This window comes from Molossus molossus, unplaced genomic scaffold, assembly GCF_014108415.1.
Source record: "Molossus molossus isolate mMolMol1 unplaced genomic scaffold, mMolMol1.p scaffold_m16_p_5, whole genome shotgun sequence".
In the NCBI taxonomy this organism is placed as follows: domain Eukaryota; kingdom Metazoa; phylum Chordata; class Mammalia; order Chiroptera; family Molossidae; genus Molossus; species Molossus molossus.
Genome location: NW_023425388.1, coordinates 10408280 through 10420830, shown reverse-complemented (window position 1 = coordinate 10420830; position 12551 = coordinate 10408280). Strand labels below are relative to the sequence as shown.

General features: G+C 40.0%; 1 protein-coding gene across 17 annotated transcripts in view; it reads left to right on the top strand.

The window, feature by feature from the left end:
• The window catches only part of DYRK1A (dual specificity tyrosine phosphorylation regulated kinase 1A), a 161837-nt gene that overhangs the window by 108050 nt on the left and 41236 nt on the right, over positions 1 to 12551 (top strand). For all 17 annotated transcript variants that reach the window (XM_036242434.1, XM_036242435.1, XM_036242442.1 and 14 more), the window contains one exon: positions 3778 to 3974. In XM_036242434.1, the coding sequence (XP_036098327.1) occupies positions 3778 to 3974 (197 nt within the window). The remainder of the gene's footprint in view (positions 1 to 3777; positions 3975 to 12551) is intronic.

Below are 12551 nucleotides of genomic sequence, written 5' to 3'. Positions count from 1 at the left end.
GTGATAAGAGATTGTGTTCAGAGTAACTCCAAGCAGTAAGACACTCCTATCTAAAATAATGTTTTAAAAAAGATTTTTTTTTTTAATTTTAGTAATTTGTGTGACAAGTTTTGATAGAAAAATGGTAAAGCAAGTCTTTTTTTTTTTTTTTTTAATCCTCACCTGAGGACATTTTTGCATTTATCTTCAGATAGAGAGGGAAGAAGAGAGAAAGACACATTGACTTGGTTGCCACCCACACAACCCCAACTGGGGCTGGGGACGAACTGAACGTGCCCTCAGCGGGAAGCAAACCCAGGTCTCTCTGGTCCATGGGCCAACGCTCTAACTGCTGGGCCATACTGGCCAGGGCGGTAAACCAAGTCTTATAGGCATTTCATGTAAGTGGATATTCAAGTGGCCAATAAATAAATGAAAAGATGCTCATAGTCACCAGGAAAATACAAGTTAAAATCACAGTGGGCATTACACACCTCTTGTAGTGACTGGAATTAGAAAGGCTGGTGATTCCAAGTGTTGGTGAAGGAGTGGAGCAGGGAGTTTTCATACTCTGCTAGTGGAAAAACTGATTTTTTTAAAAAGGAAAAAAACAAAACAGCATTTCTGTGTTTATCAAAGACATGTAACAGTCTTCCTAATAACAGTATTCATACTAACTCTGAAGTGGAAATAATCCAAATGTCAATCAAAAGTAGAATGGCTAAACAAATCGTCATATGTTCATATAATGGGATACTATAAAGTAATGCTAATGAATAAATCATATAAGCATAACATTAGGAGTAGAGATCCATTTACATAAAGTTAAAACTAATCAGGTTTTGGAGATCAAGATACTAATGTTCTGGGAAGAGGGAAATTGGATTGATTGGAAGGGTCACAGAGTGATGGTAGGGGTTTCAAGGATGGTGGCCTTTTTTTTTCCTTGACACACAGATTCAGTTGATGATTGTTATATACTAATGATCTTTGCATTTTTCCTATATATTACAATAAAGAAGTTTTTTATTTTTTTAAATATTTTTTTAGGGAGAGGGAAGGGAGAGTGAGAAGTGAAAGAGAGACATTGATTGGCTGTCTCCTGCACGCCCCCCTACTGGGAAACGAACCCAAAATCCAGTCCTGTGCCCTGACTGGGAATCGAACTGGCGACCTCTTGGTGTATGGGATGATGCCCAACCACTGAGCCACACTGCTGGGCAACGAGTTTAATCATGTAATGTAGTAATGACATTGATAATAGAAACAGAAGTAATACTTCAAAAAGTACTTTTTATATACCATATTCCATTCTACATGACTATTTGTGGTGTCTCATTTAAACTACCTAACAAACCTAAGGGAATAAGGTTAGTGTTATAATACCTTTGCTTCATAGGCAGGAAAACTGAGACCCAGAGTGGTTAAGTTATTTGCCATTCAGGGCTTCTGTCTTTTTACTGTTTACTTATAAGAGCTATTGCTATTTCTTCCCAGTTTGTTTGTTTTTTAATCCTCACCTGAGGACATTTCTGCATTTATCTTCATATAGAGCGGGAGGGAGAAAGGGAGAAAGAGAGAGAGAGAAATATCAATGTGAGAGAGACGCATCCACTGGCTGCTACCCACACGACCCCATCCAGGGCAGGGGACAAACCACAACTGAGGTACGTGCTCTTAGTAGGAACTGAACCCAGGACTCTCTGGTCCGCAGGCTGATGCTTTAACCACTGAGTCAAACCAGCCAGGACTTGAGTTTTTAACAATACAGATATAAAGCCTCCCTTTCCCCCCCATTATTTGACATTTAGGTTTTCAATTTTTTGTTGTTACAAACACTACTAAGATAAACATTCTTCCTTACTGTCTTTGTGCACATCATCTATTATTTCCTTAGGATATTTTTGTTTTTAACTGAACAAAGTTGCTCCACATAATTGAATTGAGTGTATTTTTTATAATGAGTAATGAAAATGTTTAGAAAAGTTATCTCGTCTCTACCATCATAATAACATTGTCATTTTACTTATTCAGCAGATATTTGTTCATTATATACTATAGGTCAGTTAAGCTCCTCATGCTATAGTGGAGGAAGTCAAGCTAAGGTCTAAAAGCAATGCTAAGGCAGGTGATAGTCAAGTTCACTAGGGTGGAAGACTTGAGATTTGCATTTTAGAAAGTCATTCTAATCATGTTATTGAAGAAATGCCAAGTTACAGATGGGCAGAGTAAAGACAAATAACTATAAGAAATCTATTTAGTCATCTAAATGAGGCAGGGCGGGGGATAATGGGGATGAAAGGAAGAGATTATATTGGAGTGTTCTGTGGGAGGTGGAATCAGCAAGATTGTGTGGCTGTTTGCTTAGGTGGCCTGGGGAGGAGACTCTACCAGACTCCCAGAGCTTTGATTCTGGTGGACTGGGTGGAAGAGAGGTCATCCACTGTGGTAGAAAGTAGAAGTGAAGCTTACATTTGAGGGAGATTGCGCTTTGTTCTCCTCACTTTGCAGAGTCTATGCAGCTTTCAAGTAGAGATGGAATGCTCCATAAGAAGGGCACTGTCCCCATCATCCTTTACTATATAGCATAGTAATTACAGCTGATACTGAGCCATTTATTAATTGCCAGAGCTATTCGAAGTACTTTACATGTATTAAAACACTTAACCTTCACCACAGCCTTTTGAGGTAGATATTATCATTATCAAGAAATTAGGTGTATTGGGCCACACAGCTGGTAAGTGTGGAGCTGAAATTTCAAACCAGCAGCCTGGCTGAGAATCTGTGCTTGTCACTGTTAGGCCAGTGTTGTATATCTCAAAAAAGCATACTTGAGAAAAAGTACTGTGGTACTGAATAGTTTGCTCTATTTTGTGGAGGGAGATGGCTGGTTTAGCTGGTTTATTCAGGAAGACAAGCACAGGTATGATGAGTCCAGAGTTTACGGACTAGGGTTTTATGTTTGCCTTTAAGGCTTTAGTCTGTGATTACAAGTTTGGTTGAATATCAGAAGGGTTTTTGGTGTCCACCCCCACCCCCCACCCCCCCTTTAAGGAAGAATTCACTTTTTATTAGTTAGCTGCCAAATACTTTTATGGGCCAAAGTGTTTATTTTTCATTTCTGCAATGAAAATCATCATCATGGGTGGTCCCAGCCTACCTGTGGGGTAATTACTGGTCATTCATTCTTGTGGTGAGCTTGCCAGGTCTAGGTTCTCTTGGGACTGTTGGAAGAGTCCGGAGAAATCCAACATTCTGTGGATTTGTTTTTGTGTATCATGCTCAACCTTTAATTACCTGTGTCGGTGGTGAGCACCATTAGAACAAATCTTTCATTTGATTTGGGGGATGCTGGGGTTATTGATGGCCATATACCAGGCAAGTGCAAAGCGGCATCTAACCAGTGTTCTTTTGAATTGGTTTCTAAGGAGCCAGATCCATTGGAGAGGCCCTTCACAAGAACTCAAAAGATTATTTATGTAATTTATGGTTCTCAATTGATGAAAATCTCATATGTGAAAATAAATATTAAAGATTATTCCTATTGCTTTACTAAAATATTTACTTAAAATTTTTTCTCTAAATACAGATTTATAGATACTCATTTTAATCACTATATTTTATACCATTTAACATAAAACTATTGTGTTGAGTGACATATTGTTTGTAGTTTTAGAGGTTTTTAATGTCATTGAACATCTTAAAATTCCTTATTTAAAGAAGTATCAGATAGGTCAAAAGATAGAAACATTAGGCTCTGAGTACATCCTGTAATCCTCTCTTATTGTCTTCTTGTAGGAGGAGAGACTTCAGCATGCAAACCTTCATCTGTTCGGCTTGCACCGTCATTTTCATTCCATGCTGCTGGCCTTCAGATGGCTGGACAGATGCCCCATTCACATCAGTACAGTGACCGTCGCCAGCCAAATATAAGTGACCAACAGGTTTCTGCCTTATCTTATTCTGACCAGATTCAGCAACCTCTAACTAACCAGGTAAGTTCATAACATATCAAAAACAATTTGTTGGGCTGGTAGTTTATTCCTTAAAATGGTAAATAGGCAAGATGCTCTAGTGGTTTTTAATTTTACATGTCAGGTGAAATTCTAGATTGACAAAATAGGATGTTAAGTTTGCATTAAAGAGTTTGTTGGTTTTTTTAAAAAACTTTTTTGTGTATTTCACTCAACACAATAAACATCATATCTTATGTTATGACAGGAAGGCGAAAAGTTTTTTCTGAATTTTTTTTTATCCTCACCCAAGGATATTTTTCCATTTATTTTTTTTAGATACAGACGGAGGGAGGGAGGGAGGGAGAAAGAGAAAGACACATCAGTGTGAGAGAGACACATCGATTGGTTGCCTCCTCCAGGACCCCGACTGGGGCCGGGAACTGAACCTGCAACTGAGGTATGTACCCTTGACTGGGAATTGAACCCAAGACTCTTTGGTCTGTGGGCCAATGCTCTAACTGCTGAGCCAAACCAGCCAGGGTGGAAAAAGTTTTTCTAAAGAACGTTAAAGAAACTAAAAGCTTGTTTTTATGGAAAGGTGCTTAAGTAGAAAAATGTGAATTATAGAAGAACAAGTCAGAGTTCAGTATAGAAAACTTATATAGCTGATTTTATGCTTTTATGAACTAGTATGGATACATTTATAAAAGTAAGTACAAAACTCCTTAAAATTAAAAAAATGTAATGCAAATTAACTGTGTTGTTTATTTGATATTTAGACAGAGAGTTGTTTTTCCATAAAACAGTCTAAAGAGAGTAAATACTGAAAGCTCTTGATATACATACATATATTATCTGCACCCATTACAGTGATTTTGTTTGGGGGAGAATTTTTTACTAGTTATATAGTGTGGCATCTGGGATTGAGTCTGTGATGAGTGGTGAAAATAGCTGTTTTTCCATGTACTTGGTTGTTTGGTTTATCACTGTTTTGTTTAGGTCTTTTATTATATCAAGTGAGGATCAAAAACTTGGAAAATTTCAAAGTATTTCTTATACTGGATTATTTGAAGGAAATGTGTTTGGCTACAGTTAAATAATGTCATTATTAGCGGGCATCCTTGTAATGTGTTATGATAAGATTTTGTCACCGATTGAACTCACTTTATATTTATGAAATGTATATAGCATGTGAGTAACATTCAGTTAAGCCGTAAGATGAATTATGGCAGGTCATAGAATTTTTTTATGCAGTAAATTGAGAAGTTGGGTGTTTGAGAATTGGAGCAGTTGGTCATACTGTTCAAGTTTGGAAACTGTTTAGTTATGTACCAGAATAAAATTCTCTGGACATTAAAAAGTAGTAATAGCACAGTGATTCATTAGCATTGTACTCTTTTGTTTTTCTTGTTAATCCTCACCTGAGGATATTTTTCCCATTGATTTGTTTTTGGTGGGCAGGGGGGGAAGAAACATTGATATGAGAGAGAAACATTGATTGATCACCTCCCACACTTGCTGTGAGTGGGGCTGGGGATCGAAGCTGTAACCCAGGTACTTGCCCTTGACCGAGAATCAAACGTGAGACCCTTTGGTGCACAGGTCAATGCTCTAACCATGGAGCAACACCGGCCAGGGCTTCATTGTACTTTTAGGAAACAAAGTATATTAGGATTCCTTTTCCTCTTGTTCAAAAGCAGCCCATCAGGCAGGATGCCTATTTTTATCTGTTTTATAGTGGATGAGACTGACTTCTTTAGGTATGTGTCCAGTAGACTTTGGGGTCCATCCCAGGCTTCTTTCTTCTTAGATAACAATGGTCTTTGAGTTCTAATACCTGGAATTTATGGAGGGCTAGGAAAAATTGCAGTCCTTAAAAGTTATTTTTAAGGTCATTGTAGAAGGCATTTTGGCAAAGTTCCTACTTTTAGATGCAACAAACATGTTACTTGTGAATTATTATTTTAATATGTTTTTATTGATTTTAGAGAGAGAGGAAGAGAAGGGGGGAAGAGAAAGAGAGAGAGACTCTGATGTGAGAGTGTAACATCAATTGGCTGCCTCCTGCAGGCACTCCAACTGGGGATTGAACCAGCGACCCTTTGGTGCATGGGATGACACTCAAGCAACTGAGCCACACTGGCCAGGGAACTTGAGGATTATTTTAAAGTGAGATAATAATTTACTTAGTATATTCATATTTTAAAAACTTATCTTTATTGTTGAAAGTATTACAGATGTCCCCACTTATTCCCCCCCCCATTCCTGCCCCCTCCTTCCTTTTCCACACCATTGTCTCTGTCCATTGATTATGCATATGTGCATATAAGTTCTATGGTTTATCTCTTCCCTCCCCTACACCCCTCTTGCTTCTGAGGTTCATCAGTCTAACAATTTGTACTTCTTAATCTCTTTACCTTTTTCATCCAGCCCCCGAATCCCTCTCCCATCTGGTAACCAACAAACATTTTTCTGTATCTATGAACCTGTTTCTGTTCTGCTTGTTTATCTTGTTTGTAGGTTCAATTGTTGATAGATACGTATTTATTGCCACTTTATTGTTTATATTTTTGATCATCTTCTTCAAGAAGACCCTTCAACATTTCATATAACACTGGTTTGGTGGTGATGAACTCTAGCTTTTTCTTGTCTGGAAAGCTTCATTGATTCTAAATGATACCTGCACAGGATAGAGTAATCTTGGTGGTTTGTTGTTGCTTTCCATCACTTTGAGTATCTCTTGCCTGCAAAGTTTCTTTTGAGAAATCAGCTGACAGTCTTATGGGAACTCCCGTGTAGGTAACTCATTGCTTTTCTCTTGCTGCTTTTAAGATTCTCTCCTTGTCTTTAACCTTTTGCAGTTTAATGATGATGTGTCTTGGTGTGGGCCTCTTTGGGTTCATCTTGTTTGGGACTCTTTGTGCTTCCTGGACTTGTATGTGTATTTCCTTCACCAAGTTAGGGAAGTTTTCTGTCATTATTTTTTCAAATAGATTTTCAGTTCTTGTCCTCTCTCTTCTCATTCTGGTGCCAATGTTGGTATGCTTGAAGTTGTCCCAGAGGCTTCTTACACTATCCTTAATTTTTTGGATTCATTTTTCTTTGTGCTGTTCTGATGGGTGTTTTCTGCTTCCTTATATCCCTAATCGATGGTTTGAGTCTCTGCTTCATCTACTCTACTGGTACCTTATCAATTATTCTTTATTTCAGTTAGTGTATCCTTCATTTCTGACTGGTCTTTTATTATACTCTTGAGGTCCTCACTGTGTTCCTTGAGCATCCTTATAACTAGTGTTTTGAACTCTGCATCTGTTAGATTGCTTATCTTGATTTTGTTTAGTTCTTTTTCTGGAGTTTTGTTGTGTTCCTTCATTTGGCACGTTTCTTTGTCTCCTCATTTTGGCTGCCTCCCTGTGTTTGTTTCTATCTATTAGGTAGAGTCGCTGTATCTCCTAGGCTTTCTAGGGTGGCCTGTTGTAGTCGGTGTCCTATTGGGTCCAGTGGCCCAGCCTCCCCGATCACCCCAGCTGGGCACTTGAGATACACTCTCTGTGTGGACTGTCCACCCTTCAGTTGTAATTGAGTCTTGATTGCTGTTGGCACTTTAGTGGGAGGGATTTACTCAGACTGACCAGCTGCAAGGACTGGTTGTGCCCACTGACCACTGACTTCTGACCACCTTGGAGGATCAGCTTTGCAGAGACCCACCACACAGAGCAAGACTTATTCAGCAGGGCTCTGATACCTACTGAGCACGCCCCTTTGAGTGTGTCATTTGTGGAGGTGGTTAGGTGGTGGTGTTTCATTGTTGTCTGAAGCTGTCCACTGGGTGTGCTGGCTCTGGGGCTTCCTAGGAGATGCAGGCCAAGGTCAGCCACTGCCTGTGTTATACCTGGGGCCACCAGGCATAAGCTACAAAGCTATCTGCAGAAGGCCGCTTCTTGTGCTGAATTTGAAGGTGTCCAGGCAAGGCCAAGCTGTGAACCAAGGCTGGCTGCTGCTAGTGCTGGACCTGGGGCCGTTTAGTGAGAAGTATGTGGCTCACTGAGGCTGGATGCTGCTTGTTTGAGAAATTTTTGGAATATCCAAACCATGAGCCCAGACAGACCATTCCTGTGATAAAGTCACTGGGAACAGTTTGGGTGGGCCTGAAAGTTTGGTGGAACAGGGCCTCAGGAAATCACCAGGGTAGGGCCAACAGTGTGAGCCAGGTTGCTGGAGTCCCAGATAGGGTTCTCCAAAGGAGCAATGGCTTCCACCAGCACGTCTATCCATCTGTCTGGGAGAAAGCATCCTCTTCAGCTCTTTGCCCCATGTCTAACAACTCAGTTCTTGCCCCATATGTTTCTGGCACCTTTCAAGCTGTCTCCCCCTCACTGGAGCCTAGAGGGTGTGAGTCCAAGTCCATGTGCGGGCCTTTTACCAGGTACTGCTTAGGAATCTAGCAGCCTCAGCCTCCCTGTGCCTCAATTCCTGCTGGTTTTTATAGCCAGAAGTTATGTGCACTTCTCTTCCTGGTACTGGAACACTGAGCTGGGGGTCCTGGTAAGGGATGGGGACCCCTTGCTTCTCAGGGAGGACCTTCACTGTCAAGGTATCCTGATTTTTATCCGCCATTCGTGGGTGTGGTGCCAGCCCTGCCGTACCTCTGCCCCTCCTACCAGTTTTGATGTGGCTTTTTAAATTTCGTCGTTGTAGGACAGGGGTGGGGGAACTTCTGGCCTGCATGCCTGCAAAATCAGTTGGTCTGACCCTGCCAAGGCAACCACAGGCGGGGCTTGAAAGTCAATAAATCTAGATGCTTTTTTCATAGCAACATAAATTTATATTAAGTGAATCATAGTAATGTAAATTTTGAGGGAAAGCAAGGAATGTCTATTACGGATAGACAGGACACATGTGAGTACATGATGGGATGCGCACGTATGCTTTTCGACGGCTGCCTGTATCGCGGTGACTCAGAGGACAGTTAGTGCCAGGCTGGGAATGTGCCAGTGAAAGTGTTATCACACTGTGATGAAACTATGGCAATCAGTGGTGATGAGATGAGATGCGATGAGATGATTCCTTGCGACATTGATGATTGCCTCTGATGATTGATGACGATGTTGTCGACTTCTTTGTCGACACAGACAGTAACTCAAATCCAACCTTTATCCACATGTCCACGTTCAGCAGTCCTCGCAAAAAAATGGAATCTCAGATGAAGATTGAGGAAATTACAGTATACAGAAAAGACCTCAAGAATCGATGATAAGGACGTTGGATATGTTCCAAATCCAAGATGTAGGATTAGGACAGCGATCAAAGCAAAATAGTTTCACTGGTAACACACACACTGAATAGTTATTAAAACTTAAATGATGTGATATCCTACAAATGGTGACTACAAAGAAAAGAAAAGTTGATGCAGAATGTTGATCTTTCCAAGAGAAACGGACAAATTACTTTTTCGTTGACGTCAAAGGCAAGCCTGTGTGTCTAGTTTGTGGCAATGTGTTAGCAGTAATGAAAAAAGCCAATCTGTAGTGTCATAGCTTAAAACATGCTGAACTCAGTAAATTGGGAAGCCAAATGCATTTGGATAAAATCAGTGCTCTTCAACGGAGTTTGGAATCACAATAAGCCACTTTCACTAGGCCTTGTGACAGAGACAACCTTATTCATACGAGTTATGTAGTGAGTGAGCTAATTGCAAAGAAGCTGAGGGAGGCCTCCGTGTTTGTGAAAAAGTGCATGATGGCTGCTGCAGAGTTGTTAGCATCAGACAAACTGAAATTGTGTCAGAGGGTTAGCTTGTCTCTGAAGACCATCGCAGATCAGATTACTAATTTAGCACAAGATATTGAAAAAATACTGAAGGATTCTGCAGGAGATTTCAAGTTTTTCTCTCTGGCTTGTGATGAGACATGGGACATAACAAAGACTGTCGAACTGGCCATTTTTGTTCATGGGAGAACTGCAGAGTTTGACATGTGAGGGGAACTGCTGTCACTGGAAGCCATGCATGACATTACAAGAGATGAGGATTTGTTTGAAGACTTGTTTTATCAATGAAAAAACTTGAGCTAACATTTGAAAAGTTAAGTGGCTTTACTATAGATGGAGCTCCAGCCATGGTTGCTCGCAAAAAGGGTTAATTGCATTTGTCAAAAAAGAACTGAATTCTGTCTTGATCCAAGTGATTTAATTATATGCCACTGCATCATACACCAAGAGAATCCTTGTGCGCAGTTGTTTCGGCTCCACAGTGTGATGTCAATAGTAGTGTTCTGCATAACGTTTGTCAGAAGCAGAGGGTTTAACAGCCACCAGTTTAAGGAGTTACTGAATGATCATGACTGAGTACGGTGATCATGTTTATCACTGAAGTGCAGGAACATGCTTGTGAGGTTTTACAGACTGTGGGATGAAGTCAAGCAGTTCATGGTGATGAAGGGAATACCTGTCAAGGAACTTAGTTGTAGCAAGTGGCTATGTGATGTAGCGTTCATGGTGGACATTACCAAGTGCCTCTCAGAGTTGAACGTCAAGCTGCAGGCCCCAACCAGCTTCTCAGCTCCCTGCTTTCAAATGTGAAGTCATTTGAAGCTGAATTAAGGCTGTGGAAAGTGCAACTTGAAATGAATAACATGGTGCATTTCCCCACTCTGGAAAGACAAAAGACTCTATGACACTTGAATATATGCTGGTGAATGTGCAAAACTACTTGAGGTATTTCATGTAAGATTCAAGGACGTGAAAAGTAAACAAATGGAATTGAACATCTTTGTTACACCATTCAGTGTGGAACCAGCGGGATGTACCTACAACACAAAATTGTTCAGCTGTAAAGCAATGATGAGCGGAAAGCTAGGTACAACAACTTTCCACTGCTTGAGTTCTTAAGCGTAAGCAGTGATGAATTTTCCACTTTGAGGAGACATGCATCTGTGTTCGGAACAGCTTACTGCTATGAGCAGTTCTTTTCAAACTTAACCATCGCAAAAAGTCAACCGCTCCAGACTGCAAACCTAGAAAAGCAGTTAACGAGTAGCAACATCATCAATACCAGCTAACATCACACACCTCACCAAAGAGAAGCAGTTCCTGCCATCACATTAGGGGTGAGTTAATTAAATGTTTGACCAAATGTAGCAGGCTAATTTTTAAGTTGATAATTTTGTATGGCTCATGAGTGATGTAATAAATATCCAAATGACCCTTGCCAGAAAAAAGGTTCCTCTACCCCTGTTGTAGGATTTCCATTCAGTTCGATTTCAGGCAGTTCTGAATGATGGTTGTTCTGTAGTTTAGTTGTAATTTTGATGTGATTGTGGGAGTAGGCGAGTATCATGTTTACCTACACTGCCATCTTGATTGGATGTCAGGATTTTCATTTTAATCTGTAAAATACTTAAAGATTTATGTGATGTTAAAGACTGTCTTAAGTATAATATTCATATTCAATATTTATATTATGAGATAATATTCACCCAAATATCTCTGCTAAACCCCATCAATTTCTGAACCTAATAAGGCATTCAGAAGAGATTTTTTTCCTGCAACTGAAGTGTAAACCATTAAAACTGGGTGCTGCTGTGTCATGGTCTACAAGTCATAAACCATGGGTTCAGGGTTTTGTTGTGTGAGTTGATTGTAAGACTTGAATCAGGTCACACGGACCCTTCTATCTGTTCCTTGAATGAGAGATTGGGACCTTAGACTAGGATCTAACATGTGTCCGTGCAGTGTCCCCCAACCCCCCCCCCCCGCAACAAACATATACTCTAGCTATAAAATTCTATAATTTCATTATTTGATTTCATTGTTTCATATTAATGATCCTGTCAGTGTCTTTTATTTATTTATTTATTTTAATCCTCACCTGAGGATATTTTTCTATTTATCTTCAGATAGAGTGGGAGGGAGGGAGGGAGAGAGAGAGAGAAAGAAATATCAACTTGAGAGGGACACGTTGACTGGTTGCTTCACATAGCTGAGGCAAGAGGAGGGGAAGGTATTTCATCAAATTTCCTTCCTGCAGTGAGATCACAGGAGTAGTGGTAGGGGAGTAGTCAGCCTTCAGCTTGGTGAGCTTTTGGGTCTTCTGAACACCATGGACTTTTTTCAGCTGTGGGAGGGAAGAAAGGACATTCTCCTGACTTTGTGACTGTAAGAAGCAGGAGGTGGAGAAAGCATCATATACATAGGGCTGTCCTTGGGTCCTGTATAAATTTGTGAGTGAATGTTTGGAAAAGTTATTTTCTAGAACTGAACTTGTGCTTATTAGTAGCACAGTATTAAAAAACAGATAATTTGGTTACCTATCATGAAATCACAATAAATGTTAGTGAAGGGAGTATTACTTAGTTTGTATACAGATACCCCTAAAATAATAACTTGTGCCAGAGGTATCTAAGAAAAGTAAGGTATTTAGAATTAGCTAATTGATTTGACCTTTCAGGCAGTGTTTTGCCAGTTGTGGAACGAGGTTGGCAATATTTTGTGAAGTGCCAAGCACATAGCATACACTCATATTGAATGCAGAAAAACATCATACTCAGTTGAAATTACATTCGTATCCAATTTTATGTTATGTACTATACATTTAAGATTTTTTTTTTCTTTTTGATT